General features: G+C 40.8%; 1 protein-coding gene across 1 annotated transcript in view; it reads left to right on the top strand.

Annotated features, from left to right (window-relative positions):
• RAB8B (RAB8B, member RAS oncogene family) overlaps positions 1-14,856 on the top strand; it is an 80,853-nt gene that overhangs the window by 54,251 nt on the left and 11,746 nt on the right. Inside the window, exons 2-5 of the mRNA XM_032297222.1 lie at positions 2,657-2,717; positions 7,425-7,485; positions 13,591-13,668; positions 14,730-14,819. Coding sequence (XP_032153113.1) covers positions 2,657-2,717; positions 7,425-7,485; positions 13,591-13,668; positions 14,730-14,819 — 290 coding nt within the window. The remainder of the gene's footprint in view (positions 1-2,656; positions 2,718-7,424; positions 7,486-13,590; positions 13,669-14,729; positions 14,820-14,856) is intronic.

The raw sequence follows: 14,856 nt of genomic DNA, 5'->3' as shown, positions 1-14,856 counted from the left end.
TTAAGTCTTAAATGAGTGATCGCAACCATCCATTTTGTCAGATGCTAGCAGTAATATTTATGCTGAGTTAAAGGGTTTTGTGTCACCTTTACAGACCCTGAAATGTTGAGGGAGGTACCTTAGAGGAGAAAATGTGAGCCAGATAACTTGGGAATTTTGGGTATCAGATTGTATCAGGTTGGTGCAAAAGTAATTGTGGTTTTCACCATTGTTTTTAAATATTTTGAATTATAAAAGTAGTGGCAAACACTGCAATTACTTTTGTGCCAACCTGATATTTATTAATAATTTATTGTTATTAGTGAGGGGAAATAATGATGGAGAAGGTGTTCTGCTAAATTGGCTTTGGTGTAATTGTTGCCTATTTCAAGATTCACAAGAGTGCCTAAAAAGGCTCCCTGGGGGAAATGTACCACACAGAGAAAAAGGGGGAAAGTCAATTGGTTTATGTCTATGCATTGTATAAAGCTGGAGCTGGGAAGCAGCCTTTTGGGGTGCTTTCAATGTTTACATGAAGAAATATCATAGTAACATAGCAGTTGAATGCTTCCCACCTAAAAAAAATTGGAGTTAATGGTTAAGTCAATTTAGAGGATATATAATTTATATGTTTTCCTGAAATTTTTTGGAAACCACTTTAAGGGGTTCTGTATAGCAGTGGTCCCCAACCTTTTTGCCACCGGGGACAAGTTTCATGGAAGACAGTTTTTCCTCTAGGGACTGGAAGTGATGGTGGTGTGGGGGCTTTGGATGGTTTAGGAATGATTCAAACACATTACATTTATTATGCACTTTATTTCTGTTATTATTACATTGTAATATATAAGGAAATAATTATACAACTCACCAGTGTAGAATCAGTGGGAGCCCTGAGCTTGTTTTCCTGCAACAAGATGGTCTTATCTGGGGGTGATAGGAGACAGTGACAGATCATTAGGTGTTAGATTCTTGTAAAGAGTGCATAACCCAGATCCCCCACATGCGCAGTTCACAGTAGGGTTTGCACACCTATGAGATCTAATGCTGCTGCTGATCTGACAGGGGGCTGAGCTCACGCGGTAATGCAAGCAGTGGGGAGTGGCCGTAAATACAGATGAAGCTTGCTTGTCTGCCACTCATCTCCTGCTGTGCAGCCCAGTACTGGTCTGTGGCCCAGGGGTTGGGAACCCCTGCTGGATAGAATGTAAAAGAATAGAAAAATCTAAACAAAGCTGAGTAGCCAGATGATGAGGATTTAGCAAATTGCAATGAAGTTGTATTCAGTAACTGGTGTCTGAAAGCTTATTCCTGATATATGATGGAGCTTGCTGATATCTGTCAAGGGCTTTGTGGTTTTTTTGTAGCTGAAATTGATAAATAAGTTTGGAGCTAGCATAGCGAGGGGAAATAAGTGAGGGAGGGGTTGAACTTTTGAAGTGCCAGAGCCCTTCAAAAGGCAAAGCCCTTCAAAAGCCAAAACTTTTGGCTTCAGGTTAGAATCATCTGGGAAACTTTAAAAATTACCAGTGCCCAGGTCCTACCCTTGACCAATTAACTCACAATCTCAGAATTTGGAGAAGGGAGCAGGCTTAATCATGAGTATTCTTTTTAACATTTTTCAGGGATCTCAGTCCATTTTCTGCTGCTATGACAGTACCTGAAATTGTGTCGTTTATAATAAACAGGAATGTATTTAGCTCATGGTTCTGGAGGTCAGGAAGTCCAAGGATATGACATCAGCATCTGGTGAAGACCTTCATGCTTCATTATTTCATGCTGAATGACTAGAAGGGCAAGTGTACTCATACAGAAGAGAATGTAGGAGGAGCAGGACTCTTATAAAAATCTATTCTCAAGATAACTAACTCACTCCTGTGATAAGGACAGTCTTTCCTACAGGCTCCACATGAATCACCTCTGAAAGCTTCTACCTCTTAGTACTTAGTATCTCTGAGGTCCGACAATGGCAATCTAATTTCAATGTGAGTTTTGGAGGAGACATTCGGATCATAGTACCAGGCAATTCTAGAGTACAGCCAGGACTAAAATCCATTCTGCCTGTTTCAGCTCTAGCCAGTAATCTGTGGGGAACATTTATTAAAATAAATGTTTTTTTATTATATAAAATTTATATAAAATATTATTATAAAATAAAATACTCGCTAACTATATAAAATGATATGCAGGGTTTCCCTCCCCTACTGTCAAATAGGCAGATTTTTTTTTCCTTAGTCAATTGCAGAATCTGAAGAAAAAAATGGAAGGAGATGGAGGAAAATATTTTAAAGAGGTCCCATCGCCACCTTTAGGGAAGGGCTAGGGGTGAGGAGTAGGAGTAGGTAGGAAGCATTGTCCGTATGTACTTCAGGAAATAGGAAATATGGCATGTTCTCAATCTATCTAAATTATATAACTTTGCAGGATGTGATCCATTTGTGTCAGAATAATGAGGCATATAATACATTGCATTTAACATGTGTGGGAATTCTTTGCTGAGTAATTAGCATTCCTTTCTCCAGCCTGTATTCAGAGGAAACATACCATTCACACCCTCTCTGTGTTCACATTTTCCAGTGCGTTGGAGAGCTTTTTTTCAATAGAAATCTTTGTCCTCTTCCTAATGAGACTTGATTATATCTGAAGAAACTTAACATATCTTTCCTTGTTTTTCTGGCAGGAATTGATTTTAAAATCAGAACGATAGAACTAGATGGAAAGAAAATTAAGCTTCAGATATGGTAAGTAAACACACACACACACACAGTTTCTGCTTTAATTGGGAATTGAAAGTAGGAATTAAATGTGAATTGTTTTAAGTTGCAGGCATCTTGTGATAGCTAAAACATCTTTCCTTGATCAGAATCAAGGGGAAATAAGTAAATATTAGGAATCCTTCAAACATATCTCCACCAAGAGTTGGGAAGGTGAGAGAGGGTACTAACTGTTGGAGCCAGAAGAGATCCGATAGCTAATTTTTCCAAAACTGTAATTTGTGAGGGGAGGAAACTAAATTCTAAGGAATACAAATTACTTCTTCATCATGGTTGTTGTAGCTGATAAGGCAAAGTAGTCATATCGTAGGAACCCTTGGCAGGAAGTACAGATCCAGGTTCCAGCCACAAGGCCTCCAAACTGAGGGCTTTGGGCCGGTTATTTTCCTTCTCAGGGTCTCCTTTTTCTCACTTGTAAATTGGTTGGATTGATGACGTTGGAGATCCCCTCCAGCTATGACGTTTTATAATTTATTTGCATATTTTTTATTAAATAGAAAAATGAAGACCTTTGGACTGAGAAAAAAAGGGAGAAAATCATGTCATAGTTCAGGCTGCTCTGTAAGATATTTTTAAACACACTTTTTTTCTCATACATAGCAAAGTACTTCTGACACCAGATGTCAGGGGGTTCTCCCCGCCACCACCAGGTAATTCTCCAGCAGATGCCAACTGGGGTGTCCTATACTTTTTCTTCTTTTTAAAAAAATTTTCATTTTCTCTCTGGGTGTCCTATAATTTAGTCAACTTTGATACGGTCTACCTAGAGATAGCGTCAGATCCCACAGGTTGAGGGCTGGGTCCCACAGTATTCGCACTTCAGCTGCCAGTTGCAAGTACAAGTTAAATATCCCTTATCCGAAATACTTGGGAACTGAAATGTTTCAGATTTTGGATTTTCTTGCGTTTTGGAGTATTTGCATATGCATCATGAGATATCTTGGGGATGGGACCCAAGTCTAAACACGAAATTCATTTATGTTTCATATACAGCTAATACACGTAAAGCTGAACATAACTTTATACAATATTTTAATAAAAAATTTTAAAATAAACTGTGTTGTATGCCTACATTTTGACTGTGACCCATCACATAAGATCAGGTATGGAATCTTCCACTGTGGCATCATGTTGGCACTCAAAAAGTTTTGGATTTAGGAGTTTAGATTTTGGATTTTCAGATTAGGAATACTCAACTGTAGTAGGTTGTCACCTATACTTCTGACCAACTGGCTATAAACTGGGGTTCTGATGATCTCCTCCTCTGATTTCATTAACTTACTAGAGCAGCTCACAGAACTCAGGGAAACATGTTTACCCATTTATTATAAAGGATATTGCAAGGAAGACAGATGAACAGCCAGATGGAAGAGATGCACAGGGCAAGGCATGTGGGAAGGGGTGAGGAACTTACACACTTTCTTCCTTGTGGGAGGGGGCAAACACCCTCCAGGCACAACCAGCACCTCCATGTGTCTCACTATTCTGAAGCTCTCCAAACCCAGTCCTTTTGGATTTTTATGGAAGTTTCATTATGTAGCCATGATTGATTATATCATGGGCCATTGGTGATTAGGTTAACCTTGAGCCCCTCTCCCTTCTCCAGAGATCGGGTGGTGGGACTGAAAGTTCCAGCCTGCTGATCCCTTGGTTGGTTCTCCTGGCAACCAAGCCTCCTATCCTGGGGCTGGACAGGAGCCCCAGCCACCAGTTACTTCTTTAGCACACAGAAAGAACTTCATCACTTTGTTGGATATTCTGAGGATTTTAGGATTTGTGTTCCAAGAACCAGAAGCAGAGACCAAATATGTTTCTTATTATATGTGTTTCTTATTGGATCATACTTGTCACAGCTACTATAATAAAAATACCATAGACTGGGTGTCTTAAACAATAAACATTTATTTCTCACAGTTCTGGAGGTTAGGAAATGGAAGATGAGGGTGCCAGCAGACCCAGTGTCTAGTGAAGGCTTGCTTCCTAGTTTGTAGACAGCTGTCTCACCTGTATCCTCACATGGTCCAGAGAGATGTTATCTCTCTGGTGTCTCTTAGAAGGGCACCTTTCACAGGGGCTCCACTCTCATGACCTAATTACCTCCCAAAGTCCCCCTATCTAAATACCATCACATTGAGGATCAGGCTTCAACAAATAAATGTTGGAGGAACACAAACTATCAGTCCTTAGGCTGTTTCCCAACTCTCATGTTGCAGTATGCAAGGCAGAGATCTTATGATTACCCAATTCTGGTTCATAAACTCCTGAAGCATTTGTTCAACTGCAGTGAAAAAATATGGTTCTTCCAGATTGCTAGGTTGAATGTTTTTGACTTGAACTCAGAGGCTCTTGTTAGATTTTTTTTTAACCTCCTAGAAGCTGGTTTAATTTCTTTCAGTTCAGTGCTTTCCATTTGGAGCTTTGGAAGGTTTTTAGTGATGTTTGCTGATCTAATATGTAATAATGACAGCAGTAGATAAAACGTAGAATTCAGCACTAAGAACGAGGCAGGGCTAAAGAGTAAAGTTATACATATTAGCTTTTGCCTTAGGCTCGATTTCTTTTTTGAATCTCAGAACTGGGATAGAAGAATATTCCCTAGCCCTTCTTTTATAGAGAAGGGACTGAGAGTGATTAAGTCCACCTGAGGGCACATGCGATGAAGCGGGGACAACTACTCAACCGCCCTGGAACATAGTGGTTGGCTTCCTAGTGGTTTCCAGTGTGCTTCATTAGAAAATGTTGTGAAGGTTACCATGCATTGCCCTTTCTACCCATTAGTATTGAACAGGAAGCCAATATTTTACAGATTTAAAAAATTACGTCTTTTCTCATGATCCCCTCCTTGGATTTCTCAGAGAATTTCTGACTCTGTGCTATGTAGTCCTGATCAGTAAGTGCTTCTGGGAGACTGGGTGATCAGCTAATTCTAACTTAATAGAGAATAGCCACAACATCATGGCACTATCTGTCATGACCCTTAGCAACAAAATTGTCTCCATTCAGTCCTCACAACTTACATTTAACATAGTAGTGTTTCTCTTCCATCCTTACTGTAAAGCTGGTTCTAGGTCAACAGTATGTTCATATCGAGAAAATATGGTTAGTCTGCTCAAATGTGCTTGGCTTCCATTTCCCCATGATTTGTTAGTTATGTATCAAACAAGTGCCCCTTGTACCTAATCCTGATCAGAGAGAATGACAGGATAAGATGGCTTTTTGTGAGGCCTGGACTGAAGCTGAACAGCTGAGACCTAAGAGGCTTGTCTCCTTCAAGAGTATGAGCTGGGCCGGGCGCCATGGCTCATGCATGTAATCCCAGCACTTTGGGAGTCCAAGGTGGGCAGATCATGAGGTCAAGAAATCGAGACCATCCTGGCCAATATGGTGAAACCCCGTCTCTACTAAAAATACAAAAATTAGCCAGGCATGGTGACGGGTGCCTATAGTCCTAGCTACTGAGGAGGCCGAGGCAGGAGAATCGCTTGAACCCGGAAGGCGGAAGTTGCAGTGAGCCAAGATGGCGCCACTCCGCTCCAGCCTGGGTGACAGAGCGAGACTCCATCTAAAAAAAAAAAGAAATAGTATGAGCTGTTTAGTGGCAGAGTTGGGGCCTAGATCCTCTGAGCCTGTTTCCTCATCTGCAGAACTTGGATGCTGGTAGCACACAGAACCCCCTCCCCTACCCCGGTGGGCTGTGGTAGACATCACATGAGTGCAGTTTGAAAGTATTTTGTAAGGTATATGTCTATGTTAAGGTATTTATTGTTTTAACTTATGATATTCCTTTGGGCCTTCATCTTTTATTATGGTTTGGGATGTACTAGATTTCTAATGTATTTCCACAAATGCCTCTTTCTTGCCGCAATTATGTTGTCTTAGTAGCACAGGGAATGAATTCTGGCTGGAAGTGGCAAATTTGAGAATATTGCTTTTCTCAAGTATGAAGGAAATGTAACATCCTTTATAGAATTGCTTCTATAAATGAAATCAGAAACTATTGTATTTTTTAGAATGCATTTTAATGGTATCCTATCAGCTAAAAAGCAAAAATATATGAAGGTTTATATAGTTTTGACATGTTGTTTATGTATGAAAGTCTTTGGAAACATTGTCAAGATTTATGTGTTGAACTCCAGGTCCCCATGAAATCATGGGCTCCATAGCTGAAAAAGTTCTTGAGGAGATCTATTTTATTGTGCTCTGCTGAGCAGAATGTACACAGTAATAATAAGTCCAGCTCGATTGCTTGCTTTCTATAGAAATCAGACATTCAGGCAAGAAAGCAAAGTGCTTTAATCATTAAGCACTTACAAAAAGGATTATAACTACCTCGGGGAGTCCAAGAATTTAGAACTATTGTCTATTCCCTCCCACATGTGTTTGACTAACATGACACACCAGTTCCTACCAGGATTTTTCTGTGTATTTTTTTGTTGCTGCATTTATCAAGGTCTGGGTTTTTCACCCGAGTCATTGTGAGCTCTTGACAGGCTCCCGTGGCCACCACCGCCTCCAGCTCGCAGATATGCAGTGGGCTCCCTTTGTGTCTCATTCTCCTTTCCCCTGTGACCACTCACCCTGAGCAGACCAGAATTACATCTCCTACAGCAGGGTCTCTCCTCAGTGATGCTGGTGATGACTTTAAAAACCACTCTCCTTTGTTTCATATTTTAGGGACACAGCGGGTCAGGAAAGATTCCGAACAATCACGACAGCGTACTACAGAGGAGCCATGGTGAGTGTGTTGTAGGGTGTTGTAACTCTTCAGGTGGAAGTAAAACATGAATGTTTGTTTGCCAAGATTATAGGATTCAAGTTGGAGTCTAGTGCAATGGAGAAGAATAAATTTGGTGATGGGGAAGACATTTTTTGGTTGTGTTTAGCAACTGTATACTTTGCCATTGGTCTTCATCCTAATAATCAGGTGATTAACTTGTAGATGTTCTAGAACTCCTCCACACATTCTGAAGTGATTGTATATTTTTATTATTTTTCCTTTTATTAATACCTTTTGGCAATCTTAGCAAACCACAACCCCTATGACTAAGTATTCCTTTGTTATAGTCTTTTGTCATTCAGCCCTGCCGCCATTATCTCTTATGTCACCACCTCCACAACATCCACTGCTGTGGCTCCATCTCTCTGTCACCCTCTGACCACCATTCTACCAGCCAGCCAGAAAGCAGCAGAATGATCTGTGACCCTGAGGCTTAGAATCTGGTGAATCTTGACTACCGAGTTCTTTGCTGAATCCTGGCATTTTCCTTGCTGTCATAACTTCATCACTTGCTATGTTCTATCGTAAGATGCTTCATCTATTCAGTGCACTTTTATTGCTTTTTGGCTCTGGGCAGTGTGATGCTGTGAGTACAGTGCTATGTAAGGCAGCTTGGAAGCTGCCTTACTTCCACGAGCTATGCTGAACCATGTCTAGAATGCCAGGCCCAGACCACAGCTTCATCTCTGGTGTTTAGGCCTAAGCCAAGCGCAAGTTAGAGTTTTGAATTATGATGAAATCTAGTATGCTCAGAGAGTCTTTGAAGGTTGAACAACCGAGATCATGAACCCCAACCTGGTAGATATAGGTACCAGCTGCCATCATTCCCAACTCATTGCTTAAAAGATTCTTGTATTCCTGGGAGTGCTGCTAGGGTGACAGAGCTGAAGGGGTAATAGCTGTCCCCACACCTCTAGGAAGATGTGGTCTGCACCTACAGATCCTCACTGACATGCTGCCCTTCCTCCTCCACCACCACTCACCCTCCAGTGTTTGCGTTGCATCATAACCCATCCCCACAGAAAGATTAGGCATTCCTTTTTAAAGCTGTAGTGTACCACTAACCATTTTATGTGTATTTGTTCCCCACACTCCACCCTATAATACTTTTAAGATTGTGAAGGGTCATCATTTTAATACAAATAGCTGCCAGCCAATCTGTTTTGCTTAGACTGGAATCAATGGGAATGGGCTTCTTATATGTGCCAGGAAGACATTTGTTTGTTGTTTGTTTGTTTCCCCCAGGAAGAAATTTTAGGAATAAAAAGAACATCGTAACAGGGATGATTTGGAATAGTTTACAGGTAATTCTGCTTAGAGACATCTGAGACACACGTCCCTTTCTATTGAGCAGTTTTTTGCATGCTGCGAATGACATGCTGACACAATTTCCATGCTCATTTTCACTTGAAGATGGGCAGGGGCACTCAGAATATGGGAGTAAACGATGCGCTTGGATGTCTGGCTCCAGTTCATAGTATGAAGAAAGAGGGCACGAAAATGTATTAAATAACACATTTAGATTCGAGGATCATCTTTTAATTTATCTACTGCCTAGTCTTTCCCCACATTACTTCAGATAATTAGAAATTGTTGCTATTCTAAATAGTATTATCTTCTACATTTTGAAGGTAGTGGTTTTTTGTCTTTGTTCTGCTGTATACAATGCCAGTGTCTGACACATAGTAAAGGCTCAAAAAATGCTTGGTGAAGGGCGAGTCAGTGGGAAATTTTACACTCAGAAAGCATCTTCGATAAATCTCCAGGGAATCCTGCTCTGCCCGAGTCTTGGATCTCTCAAGTCATCTATTCCAATGGGTTGTGGCGCCCCCAGTTTTCAGTAAGTGGTGGTTATGGCAGGTTTAGTTGGTTGGTTCAGATATGTGGCATGTTGACCAGCACTATGCTGGAGTCTGTCACCGTGGCATTTCAAACACAGCAGCAGCATTCATAGACATAGCAGTGATCCTGATGGACAGTTGGGATTTGGGAGAAAACAGGATCATATCATTACATTATTAAAATTTCTCATAGACCAACACCATCTTCTGAATTCTTAGGAAGCAATTCTTCTTGTGGATATATTCTAGATATATAAAGTTTTAACTGTTACACTTGAATTTGTATTTCTGACTGATTCTTAATATCAATGAGCTTAAAAACATAAGAAAATAGGTGAATGTTTTCTGCTATTGAAACTGAAGATATACATTAATAATAGCTGCCATTTATTGAGTCCAAGCTATGTCCCAGGCTCTAAGTGAAGTAGTTTACAAGTATCTCAGTAGATCTTCAAAATGATCTGGCGTGGAAGAAGTATTGTCTTCGTTCTGTAAATGAGGACATGGAGACTGAGAGGAATAAAATAAAGTCTCCAGGATCTCCCAGTTAATATGTGGGGGAGCCCGAGTTAAAAGCCTCAGACTCTAGAGCTTGTGCTCACAACACCACACCATGTTCATACTTTCTGTGCTAACCAGTAAAATGAAACTTCATGATGACATGGCATATAAATAATCTGGGTTGTTCATACAGTCAAAAGGATAGTAGAACTAGGGCAGTTATTTGGTATTGTAGGCAGCCAAATACATTGCATCAGGAATTATGCAGAATTCACTTTGATTTGTTTTTATTGTGGTAAAATATAAATAAGAGAACATTTACCATTTTAACCATTTTAAAATGTATAGTTCTCTACTTTGACTTTTTTTTTTTTGAGACAGTTTTGCTCTTGTTACTCAGGCTGGAGTGCAATGGCATGATCTTGGTTCACTGCAGCCTCCACCTCCCAGGTTCAAGTGATTCTCCTGCCTCAGCCTCCCGAGTAGCTGGGATTACAGCCATACACCATCTCGCTCAGCTAATTTTGTATTTTCAGTAGAGATGGGGTTTCACCATGTTGGCCAGGCTGGTCTTGAACTCCTGACCTCAGGTGATCGGCCCGCCTCGGCCTCCCAAAGCAATGGGATTACAAGCATGAGCCACTGCACCTGGCCTGACCTTTTTAAAATAAAATTATTTACATTGAGACAATTGTAACATCACTTTTATAGCATGTAGCCAAAGTGAAACATTTGTATCTGAGCTGGAAGGAGGGGGGATAGAGGAGTTGTTTGTCATTTAAAAGATATGTATGATTTTCTGGTTGCAAAATGATACATATACTGTAGAAAACTTTGAAAATCCCAAGAAATCATCTAAAATCCCACCACTCTGAGAGATATATTCTGTTAATGTTTTATTTCCTGTATTCCTTTCTATGTGTATATGTGTGTTTTGTATGATTTATATTTATTTATATTGATATTTTATATTTACTTACCAAGTTGGAAGCCAGACCTGGAAGGACTTCCCCTATCATACTAAGGAATTTTAATTTAATTCTGAGGGTAATGGAGAGGTGCTAAAGGATTTTGATCAATGAAACGATAATTCTTGTGCCTTTATGGAAAGTGGATTACAGGACATTAAGAATGAAAACAGGGGCCGGGTACGGTGGCTCACACCTGTAATCCCAACACTTTGGGAGACTAAGGTTGGTAGATCACAAGGTTGGGAGTTCGAGAGCAGCCTGGCTAGCATGGTGAAACCCGGTCTCTACTAAAAATACAAAAAATTAGCCAGGCATGGTGGTGCGCACCTGTAATACTGGCTACTTGGTAGGCTGAGGTAGAGAATTGCTTGAACCTGGGAGGCAAGGGTTGCAGTGAGCCAAGATCTCACCACTGCACTCCAGCCTGGGCGACAGAGTGAGACTTCGTCTCAAAAAAAAAAAAAAAATGGAATGAAAGCAGGAAAGCTGGATGTAGCGACCCATGCCCATAATCTCAGCAGCCCGGGAGGCGGAGGTCGGAGGACTGTTTGAGTTCAGAAGTTTGAGGCCAACCTGGGCAACATAGCAAGACCTCGACTCTAAAAAAAAGAAAGAAATTAAAAGAATAAAATTAATAAGGGAGATCAATTAAAGATGACAGGAATCCAGGTAAAGACTAATTTGTGAGAATCTGAATAAGGCCATATGTGTTGTAGGTAAGATTCTGGAATATTTAAGTGATTGGGTCTCCAGGACTTAGTTACTGATTGGCTATAGAGAAGATAACTCCCACATTTGCTTGGGTTGGCTGACAGGGTTACTTTGACCAAAATGGTAATACAAGGACAAATAGAAGATTCAGAGGAGATGAGACATCCTCATGCTTTTACTTTGTTGAGTTTGCTGTGACCACAGGGAATATCTGTTGGCCAGTGTCTAGGCAGTGGTCTCTCAAGTACCTTTGGCCCCAGCTTAGCCCTTCGGCCTCATCCTGTGCCCTCTGCCCATTAGATCTGTCCAGCCTTACCAAGCTGACTTTCTTTCACTCAATCCAGTGGTCTCTGGTTCAACATCAGCAAAAGATTTACGATATTTCTGCTATTTACTAGGTACCTAGACTTCCCCTCTTCACCCCAGCTCCTAGCCCTTTGCCTAGTTTAAGTCTACTAAGTTCCCAGGCTTTGGCTTTAATGTCATTTCCTCAGGGAAGCCTCCACTGCTCACTCTAGCCCCTCAACCAGATTCAATTACACCCCTAGCATATGAGCTCCCCATGTATCTTCATAGCAATTTTCAAAATTATAATTAATTGTATATGTATTGGCTCATTGTCGGCTGTCTTTTCCAGGCATCTACAAGAGGAAGAGACCTTTTCTATCTTGTTCACTGCTAGTAGCATCTAGTATAGTATCATGTGCACAGTAGGTGCTCACTAAATATTTGTGTAGTGGATGGAAAGGTGAGTAGATCTAGTATTTAGTACAGAAGTGTGGTCTGGGATATAGATTTTGGAATAGTTAGCATACACGATGTTAGTTGAAACATTTGGAAGGTAAAGCTTTTAGAAATACCAGACATGGGGTCTTTAACAATATGACATGAATGCCTTACATTAAACCAGTATAAGATTTTAAATGTCTGTGATAAACAGTGACATTTCGATCAGCCTATATAAAAAATAAATTTGAAGCAGTGTGGTCTCAGTCTTAGGAGAAGAGTGAAAAGCGAGGTAGTTTCTTCTTGGGATAAACAAGTGCACAATGGAAGTGATTAACTCTTACTTTCAATGTTATCTCTGTTTTGACTCAGCTTCAATTGGTGCTGATTGTTATCGTGTTAGGTAAAAAGGTTGTATCACCTTTACCACAATCACTAATTCATTAAAGGTTAACAGTGAAAATGTTAACCGGCTTTTTATTTACATGGTGAGATCAATGGAATAATCTATTTATTGATTTTGGTTTCTGTGTACTTTTCAAATTTATTATGAACCCATTTTTTTCTTTCTTTTTTTTTTTTTTTTTTTTTGAGATGGAGTTTCACTCTTGTTGCCCAGGCTGGAGTACAATGGTGAGATCTTGGCTCACCGCGAGATCTGCCTTCTGGGTTCAAGCGATTGTCCTGCCGCGGGCTCCCTAGTAGCTGGGATTACAGGCATGCACCACCACACCTGGCTAATTTTGTATTTTGTATTTTTAGTAGAGACAGGGTGTCTCCATGTTGGTCAGGCTGGTCTCAAACTCTTGACCTCAGGTGATTCTCCTGCCTTGGCCTCTGAAAGTGCTGGGATTACAGGCATGAGCCACTGCGCCCGGCTGAAGCCTTTTTTAAAGGCAAAAAAATGGACAAACAAGCCGGGCGCGGTGGCTCACGCCTGTAATCCCAGCACTTTGGGAGGCCGAGGCGGGTGGATCACGAGGTCAAGAGATCGAGACCATCCTGGTCAACATGGTGAAACCCCGTCTCTACTAAAAATACAAAAAAAAAAAAAAAATCAGCTGGGCGTGGTGGCGCATGCCTGTAATCCCAGCTACTCAGGAGGCTGAGGCAAGAGAATTGCCTGAACCCAGGAGGTGGAGGTTGCGGTGAGCCGAGATCGTGCCATTGCACTCCAGCCTGGGCAACGAGAGTGAAACTCTGTCTCAAAAAAAAAAAAAAAAAAAAAAAGGACAAACAAAAGGGTAGGAGTACATTGACATTATATACTATAAATATATAAAGTACTAAATAAACATTTTTCCCCCTTCTAGGGCATTATGCTGGTCTATGACATCACAAATGAAAAATCCTTTGACAATATTAAAAATTGGATCAGAAACATTGAAGAGGTATGTGCAGAAAGAGAATGGTGACATTGGACAAGAGTCCTGCTGGGTGCTTGTAAAAGGTTCCTCTGTCTCTGCAAGGCAGCTCAGCTGCGTAGAAGCAGGCCATGGGCAAGTTGGACACCTCTCTCTCTGAAGAGTGCCATAAATCTCTGGTGCTGCCAGTGTTACTACTGGGAGGCAGAGGGACAGAGAAGTAATGCCACAAGATTTTAAGCTTTGGCCAGATATGGGAAACAGTTTAATCCTAGATCACATTTTACACATGAAGAAACTGGGACCAGAAAGGAGTTATTTGCCTGTGCTCATATAGCCTTTAAAACGGAGAACTGGCTAGGCTCAGTGGCTCTCGCCTGTAATCCCAGCACTTTGGGAGGCCGGGGCTGGTGGATCACCTGAGGTCAGGAGTTTGAGACCAGCCTGACCAACATTCAGCATGGAGAAGCCCAGTCTCTAAAAAATCAGGATTAAAACATCTGGTTCCCAGCCTCTATCCCACCATGCTGTTTGGTTAGCAACAGTATCTCTTTACTAACTGGCAACTTTTTGCCCTTCTGACATTTTCTCCATCTTGGATGTTTGAAATTGTTTTAATTCCAGGATAATTGGTATTAAGATTTTTTTAATGTCTTTGTCAGTTAAGAAAGAAATTTGACTCTGAAATAATTTTGTACACGTTTCTATTAACCTACATGAATTTCTTTTTTAAATAGTTCAGAATCCAGAATACCTTCTCCACTGGTTCACTCAGTACCAAGTTTTTGTACTTCTTTGACCCAAACAAATATTTGGAAATTTTGTCATTAGATCACCATAAGCTTTACTTGTGTTTGTTCGACCTTCTTTCCAAACCTCGGGGAGAAGGTTTGCACAGGCTCTGTGAGGGCTCTTGTGCTATAGCTTTGCCCCTCCTCCCATCTTTAAACTTTTCTCTGAATTAGGCCTGTGTGAGTGAAACATTATTTGTCTTATTAAATTCATGTGTTTCTGACAGGTCGGATTTGTCTATTAAGTAACGGGTTTTTCTCAGGCTGTTTTTATAGCATGCTATTTTCTCCCTGCAGCATGCCTCTTCCGATGTTGAAAGAATGATCCTGGGTAACAAATGTGATATGAATGACAAAAGACAAGTGTCAAAAGAAAGAGGGGAGAAGGTAAATGTGAATGGAATGGATAAAGGTTGGAATCTAC

The sequence above is a fragment of the Sapajus apella genome, unplaced genomic scaffold, assembly GCF_009761245.1.
Source record: "Sapajus apella isolate SASKATOON/1434 unplaced genomic scaffold, GSC_monkey_1.0 scaffold37, whole genome shotgun sequence".
NCBI classification, from domain to species: Eukaryota; Metazoa; Chordata; class Mammalia; order Primates; family Cebidae; genus Sapajus; species Sapajus apella.
This window is presented reverse-complemented; position numbering and strand designations above follow the sequence as displayed.